This window comes from Sesamum indicum, linkage group LG13 (genome assembly GCF_000512975.1).
Source record: "Sesamum indicum cultivar Zhongzhi No. 13 linkage group LG13, S_indicum_v1.0, whole genome shotgun sequence".
In the NCBI taxonomy this organism is placed as follows: domain Eukaryota; kingdom Viridiplantae; phylum Streptophyta; class Magnoliopsida; order Lamiales; family Pedaliaceae; genus Sesamum; species Sesamum indicum.
In genome coordinates, this window is record NC_026157.1 from 3,255,004 (window position 1) to 3,282,170 (window position 27,167).

The window sequence follows — 27,167 nt, forward strand, 5'->3', positions numbered from 1 at the left end:
GGGACGGATAACGCGGATTAGTGGTTTTGGCGCTGACCGGTATTCGGTTGGGGTGTACTACGGCTTTCCTACGGCTAAGACTTTGAAACAACACGCAACTTTTTTAGTTTTTCTTTTTCTTTATGGCATGTGGAATGCTATTATTAAGTACAGCTAAATTGTACAGAAAAATAGTTATTACTATTTGGTGGACATTAATCAAATGAATAAACCCATATATTTATAATTAAATGTAAAAAAATATAAAGATGTCAAACTCCGTACGTAGAGAGAGGGGAAAAAAATAAATAAATAATTATAGGAGAAATAATAGAAACAAAAGTGATGGAACGGTCATGACAAATATCATAACTACTAAATAAAGGTCAAAGGTACAACACCGCACACACATGTTGCTGACATATTTGAGATGATCGAAAGGGTAATTAATTAATATATACTTATAGAAAAAATTAGGTGTATAGGGGCACATAGGAATCAATAATAAATTTGATATTAATTATGGACTTGCCATAATTAATTTACATTATTTGATTACATAAATAAAAAGAAAGCGTAACTTGGGTTGTTAGCTTTGGGGTGTTTGAGAGCTTATTATATTTGCACATGTAATATTAATAAAAAAAAAAAAAACCAATTTTAATTTGTTTACATATAAATTTAATAAAACAGCGTTCTCACGTAACAGTGGAAACGTAAAATTGGAATATATGTGAGATTTGGAAAAGAGTGGTGATGATAATGATAATGCGAAAAGGATAAGAATGAGTATCCTAATTACATAATTCCTCCTTAAGTCACATGCATATATATGTATATATATATATACCAATTCCCGGCTTATTATATTTACTTATTATTATTAAAATTTGATTATAAGGTGCTTAATTGCTTGTCATCTGTAGCTGTGATGTTCTATATCTGTTAACTAAATTTTGGGACAAGTACCTCTCCTTCTTTAGGTTTAAAGTAATTATACGAAAATTTTATGTGATTTTAAAAATTATATTTAGTATCATCTGTTATAAGTCAAAATTCTCTAAATTTTGTTGAAATTAACAAAAGAATTAAAAAAAAATGTATATTTATCATCGATTTACTTATTACTGACTTATTGTAGGTTAGATAAATATTTTGTGACTAAAATAATCTTATAACGGTAATGATATACCTCATCACATACATTTATGTATGAACATATATAACAGTAATCTGGCCATAATAAGATTTTTTTAACCCATAATAAATCAATAATAAGTCAGCACGATTATGAGTTTTTTAAATCTCTTAAAGCAGATGACTAAATAGGTAATTTCTCTCAAATTGGGGACCATTTTGATCAAAATCTCATAAAGCAAAGTGCAAAATATATCAATTTTTTTTAATTTGAAATTATTTTTAAAATTTTCTAAAATAAAAGACTAAAACTATTGAACCTCTGATCCCATAGAACTAAAAATGAAATTTTGTCTACAATTGTAGAAGGTTTTATGGTATTTAAAAATGTTGTTGTGAGAGATGTTGCAGAGACTAATGCTCACCGTCCACTTATGAAAATCAAATATATAAATATGAGGTAGGTGTTCATTTTTAATAACCAAGTTTCAGTGTCAAAAAACATTCTCAATATTGAAATCCTTTATTTATATGTTTACTTTCTTTCTTCAATTCTAATTACTGTCACATATAAATATTAATAAGTCAGTTAATTAAGAAAAATAATATAAAATAAGTGTATCATATATAAGTTTATATATTAAGGAAAAGAATATTTTGAGTTTATGTGGCTCAATTTTTTTAAAAAAAATATATTTAATTAAATTATGTTAAATAATAGTGTTCTTAAAATTAAAATATTTATTGCTCACAATTACTTTGTGGGAGGGGGAGAAAGAAAAAAAATAAAATACTAATTATATATATGTTTTATATAAATTCAAGCTCATAAACAAGCATGCAAAAAATAAAAAAACAAAAAATAAGCATCGGGGACTCCATCAATTTGAATGCTGACATTATCCTTGGTAAGCAATTCTATCAACAAGCGGGATTAATACATGTACCTCAGAAGTCAATGTCTTCACATACTTCCCAAATCGCTCAATAACATATGTCTTCTTCTCAGACACAATCCGAATTCCCCAATTTGTTGGCGGTGGAATCTCATACCTTTACCAAAAATCACATCATTACATGCCATTTGTTAATTATTAAAAGCCCACATACGCTCCTTGACCTAATATGAGAGTTTCCCAAACTACCCCATCCTCATGCCTCATATATAATCTTGGAGCTAGGGTTTTACATTCCGTCCGCAACTCCAACGTACGACTGAGAGAGAGAGAGAGAGGGAGTCAAATTTGCGTGAGTTGACAATTTTACTGTCTTGCTTGTAGTTTGTATCCCAACTTAAAAGATAATATAATCTTCCAATTTTCCTCTTTTTTTCGAGAGTTGGTGACTGAAGGCAATGCTATCTCTTTAGAAATAGGATCAGCAGTAATACGTTTCAAGTAGCATACAATACTTGAGTTCTGAGTGCCTACACATATAATAATCACATGCCTACACAATTAAGACCCGACCAATCCATTTGGATGATCATAAGTATGAACTAAATTCGCTTCTTGAAAAACACCAAAAAGTAAAGCATAGACCAAAATGTAGTAGGCTCTCAGCTAGCCTGTTTGAGTTGCAAATTGTTATAGGTGGTTAAAATATAAAAAGACAATTATACGCTAATCGCCCACCGTGGGGCTCGAACCCACGACCACAAGGTTAAGAGCCTTGCGCTCTACCGACTGAGCTAGACGGGCCCCTTGTTGAGTTTAGCATCTGTTTTTCTATATGTATTTGTCTGACGTGATGAAATCGATATGATAAGATCCTTCTCAAATTCAATAGATATCTTTATATCTAAATTCAGACCCATTAAGAAAATATAAATTAGGTCTGGCTTGGGTTTATACCCATCAATACCTCAAGTCTTTGTACTTAATTTGGACCCAAAAAATAAATCTATTTCTTTTTTTCAATTTAATTGATTATTATTAATCAATCCATCTACTAGAGGTGCAATTTTCAGTTAACTAACCAAAAATCGACTAAATCAAAATTTCAATTCAATTTTTTTTTTTAGATTTTGATTATTCAATTTGGTATTAATTTTTTATGTAGGTTAATCGAATCTAATAAATTAATATATATATATATATAATTCAAATATGAAAAAATAAATATTAAATATCTTAGTATAAGTATTTGTAATAAAAAATAATAATCTTATATTTAATACATACTTAATTATTATTTTCAGTTAATTCGGTACAAAAACCAACTGAATCAAAATACGTTTGATTTTTGTCGAACCAAACCAAATATTTTGGTTCAATATTCAATCCTCCATTTCGGCGTATCGAAATTTCAGTTAACCGAACTTTAGATTAATTCGGCTAACCGAATTACATACCTCTATGATCTACATCAAATGAACAAATCTAAAAAATTTTAAGATATCATAATATTATTTATTGTTTAATTCTTTAACCATGTACATTGTTTAAATAATAAATAATTAAATAATTAATTATATAACTATCTTATCATGCTAGGTATATTTTTCAATATTTTTATGGGCAATATTATTTGTTCGAAGACCTGAAGTGATAAATTAAAATTTAAAGTTTTATTAGAAATGTAGATTTGATATTTTCATAAGATTATTCTATAAATAGTATAATAAAAAAAATAATATTTAAAAAATTCTATCGAAATAGAGTTGTTTATGAATTGATCTCAATAATTCTAAATTTATTGATAATTATGAAAAAATTAAATGAAAGAAATTTAAATCAATTAGTATAATTTACAGAAAAAAAAAATTAAAAAAAAATGGGTTTAGATCTGACCCTACCCAAAAAATAGGTTTTGGTCGGGTCTAGAGACCCATGAGTCTTGTGTTTGGTTTAAGGGCCTGGGTAGGGTCTAAGTACAGAATAATTTTTTGGGTTTTCATTGCGTTCGGGCCTAAGTAGGGTTTTACTATATCCATTGACAGACTTAACTCTCTGGTACTAGTAGTAAGTAATTATTAATTAATTATTAATTATTAATTAATTATAAATAGTATTATTAATTAATTATAAATAGTATTATTAATTAATTATTTATTATAAATAGTATTATTAATGAATAAATAGAATTTAATAAGATTATAACTATTTTAAACCATATGTATTTTAATTGAACAAACAAATACTTGATGAAATTGAGCAAGATTGGTCTTGTTGGAATCGTCTGATTTTAATTGAACAAACAAATACTTGATGAAATTGAGCAAGATTGGTCTTGTTGGAATCGTCTGGACGACATGATTCGAACGGCTATGGTCTTAATCTGTGATTCATCCTGACGGTGGAGAAATGGCATCAAACAGCTTCAGCGCGAATTTTTGGTGGAAAAATTTTCAAATTTTCATATCTTAACAAATGTTTAATAAAATTGAACTAGGTTGGTCTCGTTAGAACCGTTAGGTCGAGGCGAGTCCAGTGGTGGTGGTTCGTGATCGTGGGTCGCTCCGGTGGTGGCGAATCAACGATCGAAAGGTGCGGTGTTCGTGCTAAAAATTCATTATTTACGATTGATAAAACTTAAAATTGTTTGTGGGGAAATGTTCGTTTCATCAAGAGGAGTCGAACGGTATATTTGATGGTTGACAACTCACCATGATGGTATCGAAATTTTAACAAGAGTTGATAACAATTCGTCGTAAAATAATTTTTTTTTTAAAAAAAAATTGTCACCGCGGTTTTGACCTGCGGTGACACATTAATTTTTTTTTTTTTTCAAAAAACAATATCACCGCGATTGACCACCACGGTGACATAAAGAATTTTTTTTTAAATAAAAAATTGTGGCACCGCCATAAGTAATCGTGATACCACTTACTTTTTTAATTTTTTTAATTTTTCTTTTTTCTTGCATTTTTTAAATAAATTCCCCTAAAGTGGGGATGGGATGGCCCAAGCCCACATACACCTAATATGAGAGTTTCCCAAACTTAACCTTCCTCATGCCCCATATATAATCTTGGAGGTCGGGTTTCACATTCATTCCGTACGAGTGAGAGAGAGTGAGAGGGAGTCACCGTCGTCTATTCTCACATCCACCGCTAAGATGGTCAGTTTCTAACCACACCGTGCTAATATTGTTGATTCATTTCCTGTTAATCTCTCGCGTTTTGGAAGAATTAACATTCCTGATTATGTTGTAATTTCTGAAATTTTTAGGTGAATGTAGTTGATTTTAGTGATGATTTTTGTTTTTATCGAGGCTTTGAATTTTCTGCGAAAAGTCGAGAAGGCGTAGATGGGATGAATGAACTGTTTTATATTTCGTAAGAAGAGCGACTTGTGAACTGCGATATTATTTCCCATTGTCTGTTGATGTAGTTATTGAATGTTTTTGGTACGCTTTAAGCTTTGTTCCTGTAGTGATCTGGAGTGGAGGTTTCAATTGCAAATTTAGGCACCTTTTATGCTACGCAACAATAATAATATTATTTTCATTGATGGTTTGAAAACAAAGGGTTTTCCGATATATTGTTTGTTTGTCTGAGATTTCTATTATTTTCCTCTGTATGTTGATGTAGTTTTTGATTGTTCTTAGAACACTTTAAGAGTTAGTCCAATAGAATCTGGAATGGAGATGGGAGGCCCCGAATTAAGGCACCTTTCATGCTACAGTACCAAGAATACAATGTTTTCAATAATTTTATGAAAAATAAATAGGGTATTGTCTACATTGTTGTCATCTGAATTTTATGTGAATATTTCTTCTGAAAGACATCTTATGTTAACTAATGATCGTTTTCTGGTACTTTGTTGAACTACAGGCTAGAGGTTTGAAGAAACACCTTAAGAGGCTCAATGCCCCCAAGCACTGGATGTTGGACAAACTTGGGGGTGCTTTTGTAAGTAATTGTCCTCATTTGGGGTTTTACTCTTTATCTCATTTCTAGTTTCTTTAATGGACATTGACACTAGCAGTTGGCCGTGTCCTGTAATGAAGTTCCTCTGTTCACTAGTGTGTTTGTGATATTGCCTGTTACTCAACAACCCCAACATTTATCCAAATGCAGGCCCCCAAACCATCATCTGGACCCCACAAATCCAGGGAGTGCTTGCCTTTGATTCTGATTCTACGAAATAGGCTTAAGTATGCCTTGACTTACCGTGAGGTCATTGCAATTTTGATGCAACGCCATGTCCTTGTTGATGGGAAGGTCAGGACTGATAAGACATATCCTGCTGGTTTCATGGGTATGCTCCAATCACTCTGCTTCTATATACTTTGGTGATTATCTTATTTTAAGTGGTGATTTTGTTAGTACATAATTTGTTGGGTCATAAGCTTGAACCTTGTTTAGTAGCCTCTACTTGCTAGGACCTAATTTGGAGAAATTTCTATTGTTAATATATTAAAAGTCCTTGTGTAGTCTGTAGAGTCTTATTCTGTTTATATACATACAAGTCAGTGTTCTATTTAAACCCACTATCAATATGTTTTTGTTAGCTGGATGCTACTATGATGGTTGTTTGATTTATCAACGTTTTTTTCCTAACAAATGCTCCTCTTCTTTTGCTAGATGTTGTTTCTATTCCAAAGACCAATGAGAATTTCCGTCTTATGTATGATACCAAGGGCCGTTTCAGGCTGCACTCTATCCGGGATGAGGAAGCTAAGGTCCGTTCTCCTTTACTCATTTCCTATTTTATTGGGTATTTTCAAGTTTATGCCTTGGGATATATGCTTGTAACAGAGCTGCTTGTCGATGTCCCTTTCCTTCCCAAAGATATTTGTGACCCAGAATGTATTGGGTTAATGTTTGTGGAGCAAGTGAGCGAGATTGACCTAGTTTTAGTAATCATCTTCACTTGAAATGAATTTACATAGTTTTGGGGATAATTTAAATAATCTTAATACACTGAGTAGATAGATGTTATCAGTTCTATCATGCCGACTATTGACATTTTCTTGTTGTTTTGCAGTTTAAGCTGTGCAAAGTCCGTTCAGTTCAGTTTGGCAAGAAAGGTATTCCGTACCTCAATACCTATGATGGAAGGACCATCCGCTATCCAGACCCACTCATCAAGGCAAATGACACTATCAAACTTGACCTGGAGAGCAACAAAATTGTTGATTTCATCAAATTTGATGTTGGGAATGTAGTGATGGTGACTGGTGGTAGGAACAGGGGACGTGTTGGGGTGATCAAGAACCGTGAGAAGCATAAGGGAAGTTTTGAGACTATTCACATCCAGGATGCTACTGGCCATGAGTTTGCCACTCGGTTAGGCAATGTGTTCACAATTGGGAAGGGTACAAAGCCGTGGGTGTCTCTGCCAAAGGGCAAAGGTATCAAGTTGTCCATCATTGAGGAGGCCAGGAAGAGGCTTGCCGCCCAATCTGCAACAGCTTAGTAGATATATTCAAGCTTCCTTGATTGTGTTACAGTAGTATGAGATGCCATCATTGTGCTATTATAGGATCTTTTTCTGGCGAATTTGATGTTGTTCCTAACCTAAGTTTTGACGTTTATATTGTTTGTTCATATTTTGGATAATTTTATACCGGATATTTGATGACAAATTTAAGACCTTTCATATCTCTCTAGCTCAAAAGTTTTGATTATGTGTGGAGCATATGGTATATGGTTTATTATTGCTTCCTTCCTGAAATTTGGCCTCTTGAATCCTGGCATTATCAGTTGGTGAATATCGTCATGATTATCTGAGAGCAATTAATAGTCTCCTGTGGAGAGTCTTTAGCAGAACGAGTTTTATAATTTATATAATCAATTGTTTGTGTGCGCCATTGGTTTTGTTTTCTCCTGTTTCGCTGTTCACCGGCGGTAAAAAATAACTTAAATAATAGAAAGAAAAATAATTATATTTTTGAATAAAAAAGAACTTCTCAAGAAGATAAACATCTTGAAAAATAAAAATATTATAGGGTATCGATTAATTGATATCAGGACAAAATCTAGTTTTAAAAGTGTAAAAGATTTTTTTTATATAAGATTACTTAAATTATAACTTTTAAAAGATTTTTTTATATAAAATTACTTAAATTATAAAAACTAATAGATGTAAATTTTGATAGAAATTGTAAAGATTTAAAAAAAAGTAACTTATAATGAAAAAAATAATTAAGAATTTAACATAAATAATGGACTAAAAAAAGTAAGAAATTAATGTGAGAAATAATAATTTATACAAGTTAATATAATTAACTATTATATTTATAGAAATAAGCGTACGTGGCAAATTAGGTCAAAATTGTTTGTATATGACATATAAAAGAGAAAGAGAAATATTGGATGGTTTTTATTTTAAATAATGTAATACAATTAATTATATTAATAAAATGGAGTACATAATGAAAACAAGTTTTTACAATAAAAATCCAATTTTGGGGAACAAGCCACTAAGACGTTGAGCTCTTGCTCATTCGATTGCTAGAAAAGATTGGATTCTCCCCCGAATTATTTTGGTGGGATATCATAGAAATGAATTTGTGAAGTTGACTTCTCTCGACAAGCTCCGGAACGCTAGAAATTTGGTTGCTGCTCGATCTGTGATCAGCTCCCGCGCAATCTCCACGGCTCCTCTGCCTCTGCTTAATTGATCGTCGGCCCACGTCAGCTCCCTTACCCGTTCTCCGCCGCTGTCCGGTACATCCGCTACTCCCGGGACCCTAGCTCCAGGTGCTATTGATGACATTTTAGGTTTCTGTTTGTAAGTATCGCTTTTGTTTGTTTGCTTGTTTTGCTGCGATGATTCGTTTATGTTTGTCTTTGGCTTATTTTTATTATTATTTGTTTTTGTTGTTGATGCGGAATCGGTAATTGGAATAACTTATGACGTTATCACATTCTGAGGTTACGCTTTTGCCTGTTTTACCCCGCTTTGAACAATTTCTTTGCCTGTTTTTTTGAATCAGTAATTTACCAGAAGTGAGCTAAAAAATAAAAATATTTGTCGTAGCGCAATAGGACGTAAAAATAAATTCATTGATGAGGTGACATCAAGGAAGTGCATTGGTAAACTGAAATTTGTTTATAAAATATATTTTCATATTTATTTATAAAATATACTAAATTAATATAACAATCTTAAAATTATATCAGATTTTTTAACTTTTATAAAATGTTATATTATTAATTAAATTAAACTATTATTTAATTTAAATATATTTTAATATTTATTTATAAAATATACTAAATAAATATAAAAATATCTAAAATTTATAGATACAAACACTTACCACTCCAAAAACACAGTATCTCCAACATAGCTAATACGAAATACATGACGCTTCAGGGTGTTGCCACTTTCTGACAAAATTATATATCATGTAAAAGAATGAAAAAATGCGAGACAGAAACACAGGCATTTGGAGGACAGGATACCATACAGAATTCATCCAAACCACAAAGCAAAATAAATGGATCACAAAAATAAAGAAGGGACGACACGGCACTGGTAGAGAACATGATAAAACTGTGAATCCTTAAGATATTGTCTAAACCAAAATTTCTCAAACTAAACAGAAACTTGGGCACCAAAACATGGGATGGAAAAAGTAAAGCAAGTTATTGCAGTGATTCCCATCCCATATAATCCTATCCATGTCTTGAAAGGCTTAGAGCCAAAAACAGTAAACAAAACAAAACAAATTCAAAATATAGCAGGTTCTAACAGATATCAAAATTAAAGATCCAATTACTGAGACACACCCAACCACTTTGAGAAGTTCTCAAATTCTGTATAGTCACTATCTGAGATCATTGTTTTGTACCAAGTCTTGCTAGCAGATTTGATGGCGGAGGCCTCCTCCTGCAAGAGAGAGTGATGGGGAAAAAAAAGTAATGCAGCAATAAGTTAGTGCTCAAATATGGGTGTTTCTGTCGTAAGCTACTGCACAGAAGAAATTATTTACTTGCACAAGTACACATTATGAAAACAAGAATTTACTTGCACAAGTAAACATTATGAAAATACTGACGTGTTGTAGCACTTTAGAGTTTGTTCAGTTTCACAATTTTATGATCTCCTCTGTTAGATACATCAAGATTTATTAAATAGTGAGTCACATCTAAGCTTTTCAACTAAAATGGTGAAGAAAATATCACAATCAAGGTATACAACAAAATCTTGAGTAAGACATTATGGTCAAAGTCATATCAGCAAGGATCACAAGTCAACATGGAGATATGACCCATACAAGACTCAGTAAAGGATAAATAACTCTAAGAAAGATACAGCTTAGAAGAATCTCAAACCAACGACCCATATAAACCAAATATTGCTACTTTCTAATGGTGAACATGGACACAATAGATGCTTGTCCAACCAACTATTCCAGGTTCAAGTAAAACCTATTCAAACATCATCAAGGACTACACTAATTGTACACCAAACGTAAATATTCAGAAGACAATTCCTTCTCATTTCATCAGCTCAACATATTGAAATGTGAAGTGCAGCAGCACTCAACCCTATAGTAAGCAAATCAGACATGATACAGCCTAATTGCACAAGGCACAAATGTCAAATGTCTGATCCCGCAAGTTACATATCTACAGTGTTAGGCTAAGAGCAACTAGGGGACTACAAAATGTTGCTGGCATATTAGTTAACACTGTTCCACATAATATAAGCACCATATCATATAAGACAAGGAAAACATGATCAAACTAGTAGGCATAAACAAATAACCACAAGTTCTCGAAAGATATTCTACAACCATACACATCACTCAAGTACATGGAACTAATAGAATAATTACCATTCATTTTATTCAATATAAACTAATACTAAAGAATACACTCGATTAACAGAACAAATAATATCCACAGTTAACAAAAAGAGACAGAAGAAATAAGCACAAGTCAAGACCTGCAGAATCCGCAACGCATGACGGGGTAAATTTAAAAACAATGATACCTTGGTGATCTGCTTCCTCTTCTTCTCAAGCTTCTCCTGCTTAGCCTTCACCCTCTGCGCCTCAGCCAAGAGAGCCATCCTCTTGGCTGCCTTAGCATATGGGTTGAGCTTCAACATCACGTTGAGATTCTTTAATGGGTTCTTCTTCAATGGAGCTCTCCTGATCTCCTTCTTGATCGGCTTCACCACGGACTGCACCTCGTCAGAGTTGATAATTCTTGATAGATCAGCATTTACCATCTTAGTTCTTGGCAACACATAACCCTTCTTCTTCTCAGAAGGCTTGTCAAAAGTCCCATAAATCTCATCAAGCTTCTCAAAAGCAGACTTGGTCCAGATAATAAACCTTCCAAGATGACCTCCTGGAGCGAGCTTGAGGAGATTAAGACGAGAAACATGGCCCACTTCGACTCCAGGGATGTTCCTGAAAGCCTTAGTCAGCTTAGCCCCCTCAGTGCCGTACACAACGAGAGGTCCTTTCCTAGAAATGTACCTACGGTTACGCATTTTTCCCTTACCAGGACGGATAGCATGGCTGTCCTTAGCCTTCTCAGCATCGGGGAATGCTCCGATTTGCTTGAGGATTTTCAGGGCAGCATTAGTTTTCTCAACAGCCTCGGCAGAATCAGACACAACAAGAGGCAACTCAGGAACTTCCTCAATCTTATGTCCGCGAGCAAGCACCAGAGAAGGAACGGCAGAAGCAGCGATCGCTGAGACGACAGCATGGCGCTTTTGAGTAACATTAACTGCCCTATGCCAGCGGCGCCAGATCTTCGTTGGCGCAAACATTCGTCCACCACGGCACATGTTTCCGAAGGCTCCCTGCCCTGCGCGGTGGGTACCACCTCCAGGCACACGGGGGATACGAGAAACGGCACGGCCTGTCCCCCACGACTCCGCGGAGGTTTGGTGGCCAGCTTTCTTAGAAACGGCATAAGGCTGGCGGGCGTTGTTGGAGATTTGCCCGTGCACAAAAGTGACAATGTCAGGGCGGATAGCCGCCTTCATGACATCAGGAAGAGGCAAGGAATTGACGGCAGCACCTCCATCAGTGGCCATGTCATTTTCCAGGGCTTGTACGGTGACGAGAGGGCGGGAGGCGGCAGATGCCATTTCGTTAAGTTTGGGGTTAGTGGTACTGGAGGGTACGAGAGTCTATATATTAAGTACAAAGACTCGAGGTATTGATGGTGATGGGTATAAATTCAAACCAGACCCAATCTATATTTCTTAAGGAGTTTGAATTTAGATATAAAGATATCTATTGAATTTGAGTAGGATCTTACCTAGTGATTGACACCGGATGGATTTCATCACCTCACAAGAAATAAAAAAACAGATGCTAATCTTTACAAGAAGCCCGTCTAGCTCAGTCGGTAGAGCGCAAGGCTCTTAACCTTGTGGTCGTGGGTTCGAGCCCCACGGTGGGCGATTAACAACTAGTTGTATTTTTCTATTTTAACCACCTTTAACAATTTGCAATTCAAATGGGCCAGCTGAGAGCCTACTACATTTTGGTCTATTGGTGTTTTGTGGAAGCGAATTTAGCTCATACTCAAGATCATCCAAATGGATTGTTCGGGCCTTAATTATGTGGGCATGTGATTAATATATGTGCAAACACTCAGCACTCAAGTATTGTATGCTACTTGAAACGTTGCTGCTGATCCTATTTCTAAAGAGATAGCATTGCTTCAGTCACCAGCTCTCGAAGAAATAGAGGAAAAATGGAAGATTATATTATCTTTTAAGTTGGGATACAAACTACAAGCAAGACATAGTAAAATCATCAACTCGTGCAAATTTGACTCAACCATACATATGCTCCTGATAGTAGAAATGCACCGTACCAAATTTGAGAGCAAAACAAGTGCGTATCAAAATAAAGCAACTTTAGCTTTCCTCAAGGGCCAAAGAGGATATTAAGTCTAGGACAGCCGTTTCAAACACCTGGCTTGCTCGTTTTGATAGCCTGCTAAGAGATCTGCCGCGATGCCTCATCCCTCATTCCCTTTTCTTCACAATCCACATAATTCCAAGAGCCACAACTTCATTTTCTTTCTTTTGGAGGTAATAGGGCAATACAATTCTTGGCTCAACTATCACTTCTATGCAATTCAATTCAACACAGGAGTGTTTGGTGATTATGTCGTGCAATTTCAGACTACAAGGCCTGTACGTGGTGAAATACTACTGCATTCTTTGTTTCAGCTAGATCTAATCTAAATTTACTCTCAAGGAACCTCAGTGTAGTAGCTCCCAACACATCTTTAACCTACTGAACTTCAGTCATTAAAAGTGAAAAAGAAAAGAAAACAATGGTCATACAAGAAATAAGGTATCATTCAGCCTCCTCTAATTTCCTTTTCCTTGGCCTTGCACATATCTTCAGCTGTCTTGATGAACTTTTTGGTCAAATCATCAATCTGGCATGCATATGGAGAAATAAGTCCAAGTTGAATCAACAAAACAAAGGATTCATCATGGTTAAGAATGCAACTTACTTCTTTCTCCAATCGTTTTGCATCATCTTCTGGTATACTTGAACCTGATTTATCTTTATCCTTCTTTTTGGGAGCTGCTTTTTTAATGCTGTCCAATGCCTGTAAAAGCAATTTCCATTGTCAGCATCTTCAGAAGACGCTTAAAAAAAAATCAATCCCATTGTCACTACATCAGAGGAAAAAAAGGCCCCTTTAAGTGTATTTCACCATGTTGAATTTCATAAAAAAGAATACTGGGGAACTCTTGCAACTCAAGGAATGGCTCAACTTTTCTAGTGTAATAAGTCTACGATGAACTACCTCTCAGAAAGGAAATGAAGGTTTTTTGGTTTGTTTGTGAAGTCATGAATTTCAAGGATAATTACATGATAAGTTGTATGAATACCTTCTGGCGTGCTCTTCTTATGCTTTGCTTCACATCTTCAGATGATTTTGCAACTACCTTACACACAGCCTGGTGCAGGGAATTTTTTTCCAAAGTTATTTCACTAAGAAACAAGCACTGCTGCTTGTTGATAAGCAAAATAATGTAATTTAGAGAGATTAAAAATAACTAATCTTACTTGCATGTGCTCCTTGGTCAATCTGCCCCATGTAAGCACAAAAACATATCAATAAGTAAATTAACACAAGATGTTTATTTTGCAAATAAAGTAAAACCCTCTTAACTTCTTATGGGAGAATGATGGTTGAGACCGAACTGATTCCATTCAAAGAGACAAGCTACAATGCTACCAATGAAAACCATTCTATTAATCAAGAAACATTATATTGGGTCTGTCTCATTTATATTTCCAACCACTAGGCCGAAATCCCCTCAATCCCAGAAAGCAGTTACATCATAAGGACAAAATTCTTACGGAGGTATAGGTGTAATTAATCGTTGGTTGTCGGCTTTTGGATTTAAGCCCAGCGGTGATGAGATGATAGCTTTCTCCAACTCCTTCAGGGCCTGCAAAAGTTGATCACTCATCGGGATCATACTTACATATTGAAACAAAATCCTCACAAAATCATATACTTACAATAGCTTAATGCAGAACAGAGATAAAAACATGTATTAAACACTTGAGATTAATTTCAGTTTCAAGTACTAGAAGATCATAAGGTAACCTGCATGCCTGCTCTTTTACAAACTCAAGTCACTAACACATAAAGATTGCAAAAATTGTCAGGTAAAGGTAATTGATCTGGACAAAGTAGCACATATTACATTTGGATCGTATGGAGTAACAGACAAGGTTTTTGGGTCCAATACTGAGACAACTGCCATCCTGTTTAGGGGCGTCTTAACACCATAATGTTCAACCATGATATGGTCAAGCATCCCTGAAAACACATTTTAAAAAAATTATCACACCAAATAAGTATGTTACTTTACAAAGAAAACATGATGACCGCATAATGTTATCCACCTGCTGACGCCCTTCCAGTACGCAACTTGACCAATTCACGGGAAAGCGCATCAATTGCTGCCTCCATCTGTGCAAGTGCTGTAGCCTTAACGCTAGCCCCTAAGTCACCGCCTTCCTCATCTTCCTCCTCTGCTTCATCTTCTTCTTCCTCCTCATCGTCCTCTTCCTCCTCTAGAATATAAAAATGATAAATAGAAAACTAAAATTAAAAAAAATAATAATACTTACAATCGTGTTTTAATGAGCCAAAACTCCTAGAAAAACAATGTAACTAGGTAATTTATATGCATATAATCATGTAAGCTCCAAAAAAGTACTCAAGTAAGCTTGAGCACGAAATGAAGGATATGCTGTCAAGTGGAAATCTTTTTCATTCCTCACCCCTCTGATTTATAGTTAAAACATGGTGAATGTCACTATGCAAAAGTCAAATCATATATTAAAGGGAATATCTTAACAAAGCGCAGAAATTAAGATTTCTCAGCCAAAGTAATGGTATGAAATCAATGATTATCATTTTATTAGAACTGGATTGAAACCAAGACTATCAAATTCATAAGACTAGAAAGCATCATTACTAATCAGCAGCCAAAAAAAATGCAATTCAGGAACAGAGGAAAGGAGAGTAAAAGAAAGAGTACTGATTTGTTGTTTCCTTCCTTTGGAGAATCCTCTGAATTGATGGAAATATACTTCTGGAGAACTTAAAAACCTATCAACAACAGCAGATTGACGGGAATTGTCAAAATAGGCGGGATTTAAGTAAGAGAGAGTGTGGTGGGAGCAAATAGAAGCGGTTCGAAGTGCGTAAAAGAGGTGTTTAGAAGAAATTAGGGCTCGTCTGAGGGAGATCGCCATTGCTGAATCCCAATCCAAGCTCCTGTTTTTCTTTATTCTTGTTTTCTTCCTCAACCTATTAAACTGTATGCATAATTATTTCACTAGGGTTTAAAGGGTTTAACTAAAATAGGGAAAAAAGGGAGCGTCTTTACACTCTCAATACACTATAAAGCGTGTTGACAGGCGGCAACCTGAGATGCGCTTTTAGTGTCATGGGCTCCGTCAATGATATTTATGGTATGGCCCATAATCCCATATCTTTTCTATGGTCTACACTCTACCTCAGTCCTCAAACTCAAACAGCTTCAGCTATTCCTTAGATTTTTCTCACTGCCACACACATTTCCACACTTTGCTCAAAATCTTTAACCTTTACCAAGAAGATTAATAGGACATGAAGGCTTCCGTACCTTTTAGGTCCTCAGGAACTCCTTTTATCTCAAGAACAACATTTCTCCAATCAAGGTACAATCTTTCTTCTGTGTTACATTTGTGGGCTTGTTCTTTCTGGGTGTTTATCTTTTCTGGAAAATAAGAAGAAAAAGGAGTGCCTTTTGCTTGCCCATTGTGGGTTGTGTCAGCTTTGATTGGGATGATAGTTGTTGCTTTTGATTTTCTGGAGTTGGGTTTTTCCAGCAATATTTCTAGCTTTAACTAAGGGTTAGGGAGCAAATGAAAGAACTAGTTGCATAGTGATGCTATGGATCTTTGTTTGTTGAATTTACCCTCTTATTGTATTTTTACATCCGATTTTATATATTTAAAGTTCCAAATGTGTGGTATTCGGTTCTGAGTTTGATGGGAGTACTTTTTGGCGGTGGGTGATATCTTGAATCAAAATCTTGGATGCCAAAATGCTGAAATGATACGATCTCGATCGTTAAGTGCAATTTTGGGAATTATATAGTTTTTGTGACATAGACCTGGAGTTCATCACTTTTATGTGGACCTTGTTTTGCTTCTAGATGCAGAATTACAGCAGTAAAATAACTCCGTTCAAAGTGGTTATTCAACTTGAAAAATACAAACGTTGACTTCCAAAAGGACATTTTGAACACTTTTTGCACAGTAGTTAGGCTATTGATACCATTTTTTATAATTAGCAACTGGGAATGCAAATTCAGCTATAAACAACCAGAACGGCATTTGCTCTTGCTGTGAGGTTCTTGTTGGTAAGAATATTGGTCATCCTCAGGTTGAGGGCATACAAGTATTGGTGAAGTCCTACATAACTATAGTATAATCAACTAGCCTGAAGCAAAAGACACTAAGATGGAAGGCACAGGGTAAATAGGAAATAGATCACACCCAATACAAAGGAAAAATCCATTTCTAGGAGCGATCTCTTTCTCACTATGAACTTGAGAAGAATTTGGCTTCAAATAGGTTCATGTTGGCTTTCTAGTTCAGAGCTGCATAAATGACTTTTTCAAATATACTAATTTATTTTAGCTATTGCACACTTTATCTATCTTACGGTTTTAACATTTTGATGACATCCATCTTGTCCATTTCTATCATTTGCAGGACAGAGCTAACTGTTCCTCAGAAAGTTTTCTTTTCACGAGCTAAGCACGGTAAGATACTAAATTCTAGCATTCTCGATGTGACTGCTAAAGGGGGCCTTTTGGTATGGAAAAATCCTAAAAAATGCATCCAGGTGTACCTTTTTCACAAAATAACATGGTTGGATTCCTTTTGATTGAAAGCTGAATCTGCGATAGATGGATCGTTTAGCTTAAGGCTAGTTCCTCCAACCTTGTTAGCAGCAGAAAAGGAAGAAGCCAAGGCTGTGTTGACCTTGTTCTTGAAGAAACAAGGTTTAAGCAATGCAGTCGCAGCAAGAACTATCAACAAATCAGATCCTTTTGTTGACCATCTAGTGTCAAGGCTTCACTCTGTTCATAAGTCTCGATACTTAGTAGGTTTGATTTCTCGTTCTCTAGTTCCATAAAATGTATTTGAAAACATGTTATCATTCTTTGAATTCTTTTTGTAATATTATGTGTTATTTGTCATTGCAGGTCGGGAACTCACAACTCTTGAGATTAGAGATGCTCTTATTCCATACCTTGAGACACTCCTTGAGGAATATGGACCAATTTTGGTAGATGTTGTTGAAAACTTCCCAGACCCACCTGTCAAGGAAAAATCAGAAGAAAATGTTCAGAAACAACCTTTGGCAGAAAATTCTGTTGCATCAGTTTCTCCTTCTACTCCTACGGTAGACTCCAGGAAGCTAAAGGCATTGGCTCGAGTTAGTGATGTTAGCCCAACAGGGAAACTTCCTTCACATATTGTCTACCTTATAGAGCTCGGCATGGAACTTGAAGCAATTAGGGAAGTAATACGCAAGTTTCCAGCTTTTGCCTACTATAGTTTGGAGGGTAAGATCAAACCAGTTGTTGAATTTCTCCTTGATCTAGGTGTGCCAAAAGCGGACATTCCCACAATCCTGACAAAAAGGCCTCAGCTTTGTGGAATCAGTCTGACTGAAAATCTGATCCCAACCATGGCATTTCTTGAGGAATTAGGTGTCGATAAGAAGCAATGGGCGAAAGTCATATACCGCTTTCCCCCACTTCTCACTTACAGCAGACAAAAGCTTAAAGCAACTGTAGATTTTCTATATGAGATGGGTCTCTCAGCTGACAATGTGAGTAAGGTTTTAACTCGCTGCCCGAATATTATAAGTTATAGCGTGGAGGATAAGCTACGACCCACCGCTGATTACTTTCGGTCTTTAGATGTTGATGTTGCACTTCTTCTCCATCGATCTCCTCAAACTTTTGGTCTCAGCATCGAGGGTAACTTGAAGCCCGTGACTGAATTTTTCTTGGAAAGAGGCTACAGTTTAGGGGATGTTGCAACTATGATCTCAAGGTATGGGACTTTGTATACTTTCAGCTTGCCTGAAAACTTGATGCCGAAATGGGAGTTCTTTCTGACGATGGTCTACCCTAAATCCGAGTTGATTAAATTTCCACAATATTTTGGTTACAGTTTAGAAGATAGGATCAAACCTAGGTATGAGACTATGAAGAAATGTGGAGTGCAGGTACTACTAAACCAGATGTTGTCTCTTTCGGAACAGGACTTCCATAAACTTTTGAAGAAAAAGATGGAGAAAAAAGCTTCATGACTAGCTCCTGAGTGTAATTTAGCTAATTTGATTAGATAAAAGCTTCATGTTAGATGTAACTCCTGTCCATAAGACAATGCTAGAAAGAGTGGGATATCTATGTAGTATCCAAGAATTCTTCAAGAGCTTCTTTTGCTGCACCGTGTTGAAGTTAGATATCTATGCTCAAGTTATGTAATTTATTGCACATGAAGTTGAATTCTGATGGAGGTAATGAATTATTATTGACTCATTATTGTACACAGATTATAGACTAGAACAATTAACCAAGTTATGCTGAAGTTCGGTTCCCGGTAGGTTCTAACTGTAGTGTAACTTGTAGGCTCATATCTTGGATAATTGAGGCCTATTCCACTCATTTGGAGTAGCAAACACCCCAAAATCACAAAAAAGAAAGACTCTTTGTTCCGAGTTTTCAAACCAACACAAACTTATAATAGTAACATTTGAACTTTGAAGCCTCCAAGTACGCAGTATTCAAGAAGATGGTCACTTCGTCCTACAATTTGGTGAAGTTTGATTTTATAAATTGCTAAAATAATTGGGTGGTGGAAACCTTAATTATCAAGAACTCTCTATTAACTTTTGCAAAATTTTAATAAATTATAGATATTAAGTTGTTTTTTTAGATACTTCTTAAACATCGACTTCTTTTTATTTTTATTTTTAAATACTCATAATTTTCTCTATTGTTTAACCTATTACTTCTTCCAACTTTGAATACCACATTCTTTATGTACATATCCTGACGACCAATTATGGAATCTTTTTTAGTCAAAACTTTTATTGTTCTCTCGGAAATACCATGTGAAAGAGTTATATAAAACTTTTGTTGTTCTTTCGGAACTATTTCTACCGCAAAAAAGGCCCAATGAAACAAATGGGTCCAAACATTTTCTCTGGCTCAAGGGTTTAACAAGCCCAAAGTTTTTAGAACTCGAAATTCTGCAGCTACTGTCTTCTGCTCTGCAGTTTCCTCATCGGAGAAGAAAACTAACGATTCCTAGGAGGAATATGTCGACTGCGGCTCAGTCGTTCAATGGCAATCTCAAGGTACGCGCTCTTTCTCTTTATTATTGGATTTGGTTTGTGGGGTTATTTGATTTGAATTATGTTGTAATGCATGAAAGGTGTTTGTGAAATTTATTCAGTCTTTCGAGTTGTGAGGGAATCTAATTATGGATTTATGAGCTTGACTACATACATATCGAGTTTAATTTGGTGATATTCTCTTCTATCAGCGGGTTCCAGTACCTGGTTTTCCTGAATGTCATATCGTCTTTTATTCAGATGTCATATTTCTCGAGCAAGGGCTTGTTTGGTAGTTTTGTATAGTCTTTTTCTTTTTAGGGCATGATACTGACGTGCGAACGTTAGGTAGCCTTCTACGGTTTTGCAGTTTCTCTTATTTTGTTAATTTGGCTTAGGTGGAAGATGTAATGGTTTTATGTTCATTTCAGCTCGTGACTGAAGTAAACAAGTTTTATAGTATGATTGTTTTATTCGGAAGGCTTTTCTTTGTTGATCTGTATGCCGTGCATTCAATCTTTGCTAACCAGAATATGATGATAATCTCGCAGAAAGCACTTGCTGGGTTGCGACGTATCAATTTGGAAGGTTTGAGATGGAGGGTTTTTGATGCAAAAGGACAGGTTTGGATACGCCTCTTGGGTCTCTGTTGTATGTACCTGGTTAGGAGCTGCACATTACTGAATTCTGTTTTCTTGATGTAGGTGTTGGGAAGACTAGCATCACAGATATCAACTGTGGTTCAGGGCAAGGACAAGCCTACTTATACGCCCAATCGGGATGAAGGGGATATGTGCATTGTTATTAATGCAAAAGATGTATGTGTCACTGGGAGGAAAATGACTGATAAGTTTTATCGTTGGCACACAGGGCAAGTACCATTTTTATCTGTTGATTTGAGTGCACCGTGATTGTGCTGGTGGTGTTTATTCATGTTGTGGATTTCTGTTTCTTAGTGCTTGACGAGTTGTGAGGTTGCCATTGTGCTCCTGAAGAGTTTGTGTTTCTGGCATGAAATAATATTGTTTGCTGATATTTGGTGACCTTTGACTGCGAAGGTACATTGGCCACCTCAAGGAAAGGAGTTTGAAAGATCAGATGGCCAAGGATCCCACAGAAGTTATTCGCAAAGCTGTGCTACGTATGCTTCCTAGAAACAAATTACGTGATGTAAGTTGGTGCTGTTTGGTAACTTTTAGTCTCCTCTAACAATAAAATCCATACCACAATTTTTCATCAACAAACTCTTAAAAACTTTTATCTTCTCCAAACTATACTGCAAGTCTCAACACCATGTTTCAACTGAAGAGATAAATTATTGTTATGAATTGAATTCTTCATAAAAAATAACTGTTTTAGAACTCTAAGTTGGGTGCAAATTGATGTGGCATGTATCAGGAGTTGAATATTAAGATCTCTGGTATGTTTAAGAAAGTGTAATGTGAGTCACTGCAGTTGGCTTTACATTGCTACCACGATCTTGTGTTTCTTAATTGCCATGTTACGCTCAATACCGAGCTGTTAATTTTCCCTGTTTGTTTATCTAGCTTAACACTAGTCCTTTGTATTCAGGATCGAGACAGAAAATTGAGGATATTTGCTGACAGCGAGCACCCTTTTGGTGATCGGCCTCTTGAACCTTATGTAATGCCTGCAAGACAAGTGCGTGAAATGCGGCCCCGTGCAAGACGAGCTATGATTCGAGCTCAGAAGAAAGCGGAACAACAAGAACAGGGTACCACAAATACAAGAAAAGGCAAAAAGAGAGACGAGGCCGAAGCAGAACTTAGTGCATGAAGGTAATTTGCTTCCAGGTGGTCTGAGTTTTGTCTGGCTATCAGCATATACACTGTTGCTTCAGTATTTAATGAACTCCAGGACTCTGGACTAAGTATTATGCTCTGGCTTAGGAATTCAATTAGAGATGACTTCCAATGACAGTGTGGAAATGGTATTTTACTTTCATAATTGGTTCCCTCTTTTTCACCGTGATTTTGTAATTGGAGGATTTGGTCAGGATAAGAATCCTTTACTGGTTTACCCTTTGGATTCAGTTGAAAGTGATTTGGCTGCTGTTCTTCAGTCTTGCCTAAGAATATGATCCGTGACAGATTCCTACGCGTGGCATGCTACTGTATAACTGAATTGCCATTCATATGTATATTAGCAGTCTGAATGAACGGGGAGTGGTAATGTGAAGTCGACTACAATAACTGGTGTTCTTTATGCAAATCTAGCATAAAAAATTTGCATTCCATCATCCAATCTACTACACTTTGGCACAGACTATTTAGAGGAAGAACCAGCCGATGTTGCGCGACATATCAATTTTGCAGTACTTCATGAAAACACTACAGATAACTTGGTAGGTGCTTTGGGCAAAATATACAGCAAAAAACATCAAGACAACTACTGAAAGGAGCAAACATTTCACAAGTAGAAATGCAAAATATTTAGAGCTCATGAATTAATTCACAAGTATTTAAAATTGGGGAACGGATCCCTGTTTGGAGTTGATCTTTATTCGGCTCATCGAACCCTAAAAGTTATCCCTGACTAAAAAGAATAAATTAAATGAAGATATTGGGCTTTCTATGTATTAATCCACTCAATTGGGCCAAGTATAATAATAATCAGAAGACAGGCCCAACTTCAGACTGATTTTCAACCATCAAACAACGCCCAGTCCTCAAATCCTTTTTCCTCTCTCTCTCTCTCTCTCCTCAACTTTCATATTTAGTCAGTTTCAGAAATCCAACAAACGTTCACTCGCTTGCATCTATGAATCTGAATATGAGCTCAGCGGAGTCGCTGGTGGCTCAAATCCAGGGGCTATCGGGAAACCTCGCCGACCTTACTCAGCTTCGCAACTACTTGAAGCAGTCCGACGATTCGCTCCACCTCGAGTCCACTCGCCTCGCTCCTCTGCTCAACGAACTTGATCCGTCGCTCCATTCCCTTGGCTATCTCTATATTTTGTAAGTATTCTTATGCGCTAACACTGCCACCCATGTGTACTCTTTGTTCTTGCGCTTTGAATTTGTTAAGATTTCATGAATTTAGCATGTACCCTACTCTTCGTTGTAAAACCTAGGTTTTTCTTTTTGGCAATGAAATTCCAAATTCCTCGTATTTTTCATTTTCTATATAGTCTGATCTTCTTTATATAGAAAAGCTGATTTGCTCAGTACGCTCAACTATTTCGAGTGCACGTTATTTGGTTAAACATTTAATAAATGCGAGAGTGTTTATATTTAAATGAAGCTGGTAGCAGGTGAAATGCAAGCATGTATGTTTCAAGTGCTGGAGCTACTTTATCTTATTTGTTGGAATATTTTGTCAAAGTGTTTTTGATTTTGATGCATTGTCCTTATCAGGGAGGCCTGCACGTCTTGTCCGATCGCAAAAGAGCAAGCCAATGAGTTCGTGCTTTTGGTAGCCAGGTTTATGAATGTGTGTGCAGCAGAGCAAATCCGTTTGGCATCTGATAAATGTACTCATTGTCTTTGTTAAAAGCTCAGTTTGATTTTCTAGCCGCCGTCTTACTGATTTCAGTATTTTGGTGGCCACTTGACTTGCAGTTATATCTCTTTGTAAAAGGTTCAAGGACCAAGTTATGTTGCTTGAGGACCCCATGCGTGGTGTGGCTCCAATGCTGGCTGCTCTGCGCAAACTTCAGACATCCACTGAACAGCTAACAACTTTACATCCCGACTTTCTTCTTCTCTGTTTACTGTCAAAGTGCTATAAAACAGGTCTTTCCATTTTGGAGGATGACATATTTGAGGTTGATCAGCCTCGTGATCTTTTTCTGTATTGTTATTATGGGTAAGTTGTCTCAGCCTTTTCAGAATATTTCCTCTGCTTTGTAGCTGACTTCATATAAACCATGTCATATTTTTCATTACATGTAATAACTATGGTTATGCAGAAGCCCCTTCCCATATACATAGTTTTCTTCTTCTTTCCTTTCTTTTTCTCAAACCTAACCAGAGAACTATTTTATGGTTGCAAATTCGTGCTGTTATTGCTGGTTACCATCTCCACCAATAGATCCTGTTTTGTGACACTAACTCTGCTTCTGGCTTCTGGAATTGGGTTTGAAGGCGGATTGTATATTATTCAGATTTTTCTTATTACTTGTAACTGATATGGACTTAAAAGGTTTGTTCTCATGCTTCTGGACAAGGTCAAGTGTGTAGGAGCTAGTTGTTTAATTTGGGTTCAATTTTTCCTAATCATTTTTAGTTTGATGGGCAAATAATCACTGCTTGAATGGGATCTGCTCGTTTGGAAATCATCACAGCCATGTTATTACATGTCATCATGAAATATTCGTATCTTACATCATCATGCTCTACGATATCTCGTTGGTTGAATGGCTGGTGAAAAGCATTGATGTGCTGTGAAGTTTGTTGATCATTTAACAAGGAAATTTACTAATCATAATTTGATATTTTACATAATTTTAGGGGTATGATCTGCATAGGACAAAAGCAGTTTCGCAAAGCTTTGGAGCTCCTCCATAATGTATGTAGAACTTTTTCTGATTATAACCTAGTGACTTATAGTACGTTCTTAGTTTTTGTGATGTCCTGATGTTGTAACTTGTCTAACATTCTTTTTTCTTTTTTAATCTTTCTTGTTGATATGGTTTCTAGGTTGTAACTGCACCTATGCCTATAATTAGTGCTATAGCAGTTGAAGCATACAAAAAGTACATTCTGGTTTCTCTAATTCATCTTGGACAGGTACTTTTGGCAATACTGTTGAAAATTCATGCTTTTCCCGTTAAAAATGTTTTGTTGAATGTCTGCACTTGATAACTCTTTTGTTTGGTATACTTTCTGTCAGCCTGTCACTGCTGGTCACACAAAGTTAATGCAATACCTGTTTTTCTTTATGGCAGTTTTCTACCAGTTTGCCGAAGTATACTTCTTCAGCTGCTCAAAGGAATCTAAAGAACTTTTCCCAGGTATATTTCCGAGAGCTAATTTTTCTACTAGGGAAGTAGAAGTCCATTCCGTTTGGTGTTTGCCACCTTCGCTTATTTTTATATTGATGCGTGGAGGCATGGTTTTCTAGATGTCGGGGTGTATTTTGAATCCCCCCCCCCCCCAACTTCTAGATGTCGGGGTGTTTTTTGAACCCCCCCCCCCCCAACGAACTTTATTGAGCTTAGTCTGCAAACTGATGAGAAACATTTTATTCAACCAATGTAGATTGATGAACAAAATTGACCGACTATTTAAGCCAAGAGAGATTAACAAAAAAGACTGACAGTTATTTGAGTAGTATCTTGAATTTTAATGTTATCCAGCCAAGGATAATCAGTAATATGCGTTAGGCTGTCCTGGTGGGTTGCTGAAATATGCATTTGGATCAGGGAAAAGTCGAGATTATCTTTAGAGGGAGGTCAAAAAAGCTCGAGTTGGGTTGAGCTCACTTGAACCTTCCACTCATGTTGCACCCCTAATTCTTCTGCTGCCCCTCCTGTCCATTTAACGCCTTGAAGTTCCTTTGGATATGTATTTCGTAGTTATCTTTTTCTCAACCTAACTTATTTTATTTATCACATTGTTACTTGACCTTATTTTTTCTCTTTTAAGCAGCCGTACATTGAATTGGTTATTAGTTATAGTAATGGAAAAGTATCAGAGCTTGAAATGTGCGTTCAGACGAACAAGGACAAGTTTGAAACTGTAAGTTTATTTTTTTTTTCCCTCTTTGTTGCTTTGATAATGGAAGCAGTGCATTGAAGTTCTTCATTTCTAGCACTTCCGTCAAGTCTGTGAATTATTCTTCCACTTACAGGACAAGAATCTTGGGTTGGTGAAGCAAGTAGTGTCTTCCATGTATAAACGCAATATCCAGAGGTTGACTCAGACATACCTGACTCTCTCCCTTCAAGATATTGCTAATACAGTCCAACTAAGTAGCCCCAAAGAGGCTGAGATGCATGTACTTCAGATGGTAGGTTAAGCATGGCGTGCTGGCTTTGTTTGGAAACACACTAACTCATGGTCTTATGGGATGTGTTATGTTTTTTCTGATATAGATTCAAGAGGGTGAAATTTATGCTACAATCAACCAGAAGGATGGAATGGTTAGATTCCTTGAGGATCCTGAGCAATACAAAACCTGTGAGATGATTGAACGCATTGACTCCTCAATCCAGAGGTGTGTATGCTAGTTTAAGATTTTCTGACTCTTAAATTGACTCCTCAAACAGGGGTGTGTATGCTAGTATTAAGATTTTCTGTCTCCAGATAAGTTATATGGATGTTTATGATCCTGCTGCATGGGCTGGCTTGATTAGGACAATCCTTTTCCAGTTATTGTTATGACAGTAATAGCTTAAGGTGTCCCCTTCTAACTGTTATTATACTAGTTGCTTTTGGATCCTAGTTCTACCAGTACATTTAGGAAGATAATTAGATTACCAGTTACATCTGCTTAGATTACTCTATGAAGGCATTGGTGTAATGAGATAAAAGCACCACTAATATTGGCTGGTAAACTCTGTTTCAGGATTATGATGCTCTCTAAGAAGCTAACAACCATGAATGAAGTGATGTCATGTGATCCTTCTTACCTAGGAAAGGTACATGAATTCCACAACTCTTCTGTTGTTAATTATGCCTATGGCGTAGAAGCTATTACCCCCTTTATTTTCTTTTCCCTCACTTGTATTTTGTGAACATGATATTGCTTTTGTTTATTTTGGTCTTTCTGTCTATCTAGGTCGGAAGGGAGCGCCAGAGATTTGATTTTGATGATTTTGATACTGTTCCGTCAAAATTCAATATATGAGACGAGTTATGCCAGTCTTGTAATGGCATTTGATGTGGATTAGTGAGTTTTGTTTAGCGAAAAAGACTTGTTTCACTTTCTCTTGTGGTGAATGATGCACACACAAAACTTCTATACTCGCCTAATGGTATACGAGTGAGGGAGTAACTCTTTGTAAAGCTGAAATTGTTAGTTATACTTTTATTAACATCACAATCGGAGGCACAAATGCGAAATCCGCTTGATTAGGCATTGCTTCAGAAAAAAGGATGTGTAAGGACTATATGTACTCGCGTTCTGTATCACCCTCAAGCCTCAGTGCATCCTGGCTCCTAGTGAATCTCTTCCATAATCCTTTAGTTTCACATAGCACACGATAACATGAGAAATCTTGTCTTAGTGCTGAAACACCCTCGATTTCATATTTTTAGTT

The 27,167-nt window shown here is 36.1% G+C and overlaps 6 protein-coding genes and 2 non-coding genes across 9 annotated transcripts; 5 read left to right on the top strand and 3 right to left on the bottom strand.

Annotated features, from left to right (window-relative positions):
* Positions 2,744-2,816, bottom strand: TRNAK-CUU. The gene has a single exon. It is a non-coding gene; the product is annotated as a tRNA-Lys (tRNA).
* Positions 5,045-7,668, top strand: LOC105176262 (40S ribosomal protein S4-like). The gene is made up of 5 exons (XM_011099003.2): positions 5,045-5,178; positions 5,894-5,971; positions 6,140-6,320; positions 6,647-6,744; positions 7,050-7,668. The coding sequence occupies exons 1-5, from the start codon at positions 5,176-5,178 to the stop codon at positions 7,479-7,481; spliced, it is 792 nt and encodes a 263-aa protein (XP_011097305.1). The 5' UTR covers positions 5,045-5,175; the 3' UTR covers positions 7,482-7,668.
* LOC105176263 (60S ribosomal protein L4-1-like) lies at positions 9,544-12,180 on the bottom strand. The gene is made up of 2 exons (XM_011099004.2): positions 11,010-12,180; positions 9,544-9,899 (listed from the first exon to the last, which is right to left on the bottom strand). The coding sequence occupies exons 1-2, from the start codon at positions 12,123-12,125 to the stop codon at positions 9,786-9,788; spliced, it is 1,230 nt and encodes a 409-aa protein (XP_011097306.1). The 5' UTR covers positions 12,126-12,180; the 3' UTR covers positions 9,544-9,785.
* On the top strand, positions 12,371-12,443 carry TRNAK-CUU. Its single transcript has one exon. It is a non-coding gene; the product is annotated as a tRNA-Lys (tRNA).
* On the bottom strand, positions 12,730-15,900 carry LOC105176264 (ribosome-recycling factor). Its single transcript, XM_011099005.2, has 8 exons — positions 15,573-15,900; positions 14,932-15,102; positions 14,730-14,845; positions 14,377-14,468; positions 14,080-14,101; positions 13,902-13,970; positions 13,517-13,615; positions 12,730-13,438 (listed from the first exon to the last, which is right to left on the bottom strand). Exons 1-8 carry the CDS (start codon positions 15,787-15,789, stop codon positions 13,358-13,360), a joined length of 867 nt encoding a protein of 288 aa, XP_011097307.1. The 5' UTR covers positions 15,790-15,900; the 3' UTR covers positions 12,730-13,357.
* LOC105176266 (transcription termination factor MTERF5, chloroplastic) lies at positions 16,000-19,145 on the top strand. 2 transcript variants are annotated; one of them, XM_011099006.2, is made up of 4 exons: positions 16,000-16,236; positions 17,299-17,348; positions 17,481-17,696; positions 17,796-19,145. In XM_011099006.2, the coding sequence occupies exons 1-4, from the start codon at positions 16,166-16,168 to the stop codon at positions 18,911-18,913; spliced, it is 1,455 nt and encodes a 484-aa protein (XP_011097308.1). In that variant the 5' UTR covers positions 16,000-16,165; the 3' UTR covers positions 18,914-19,145. The 2 variants fall into 2 exon arrangements, with proteins under 2 accessions (XP_011097308.1, XP_011097309.1); XM_011099007.2 differs by having other exon boundaries at positions 17,496-17,696.
* Positions 19,787-21,995, top strand: LOC105176267 (50S ribosomal protein L13). The gene is made up of 5 exons (XM_011099008.2): positions 19,787-19,966; positions 20,494-20,565; positions 20,647-20,813; positions 21,001-21,112; positions 21,515-21,995. Exons 1-5 carry the CDS (start codon positions 19,928-19,930, stop codon positions 21,737-21,739), a joined length of 615 nt encoding a protein of 204 aa, XP_011097310.1. The 5' UTR covers positions 19,787-19,927; the 3' UTR covers positions 21,740-21,995.
* LOC105176268 (COP9 signalosome complex subunit 3) lies at positions 22,636-27,069 on the top strand. The gene is made up of 11 exons (XM_011099009.2): positions 22,636-22,920; positions 23,320-23,435; positions 23,524-23,770; positions 24,415-24,472; positions 24,604-24,693; positions 24,852-24,917; positions 25,555-25,644; positions 25,757-25,915; positions 26,001-26,122; positions 26,474-26,546; positions 26,687-27,069. Exons 1-11 carry the CDS (start codon positions 22,724-22,726, stop codon positions 26,753-26,755), a joined length of 1,287 nt encoding a protein of 428 aa, XP_011097311.1. The 5' UTR covers positions 22,636-22,723; the 3' UTR covers positions 26,756-27,069.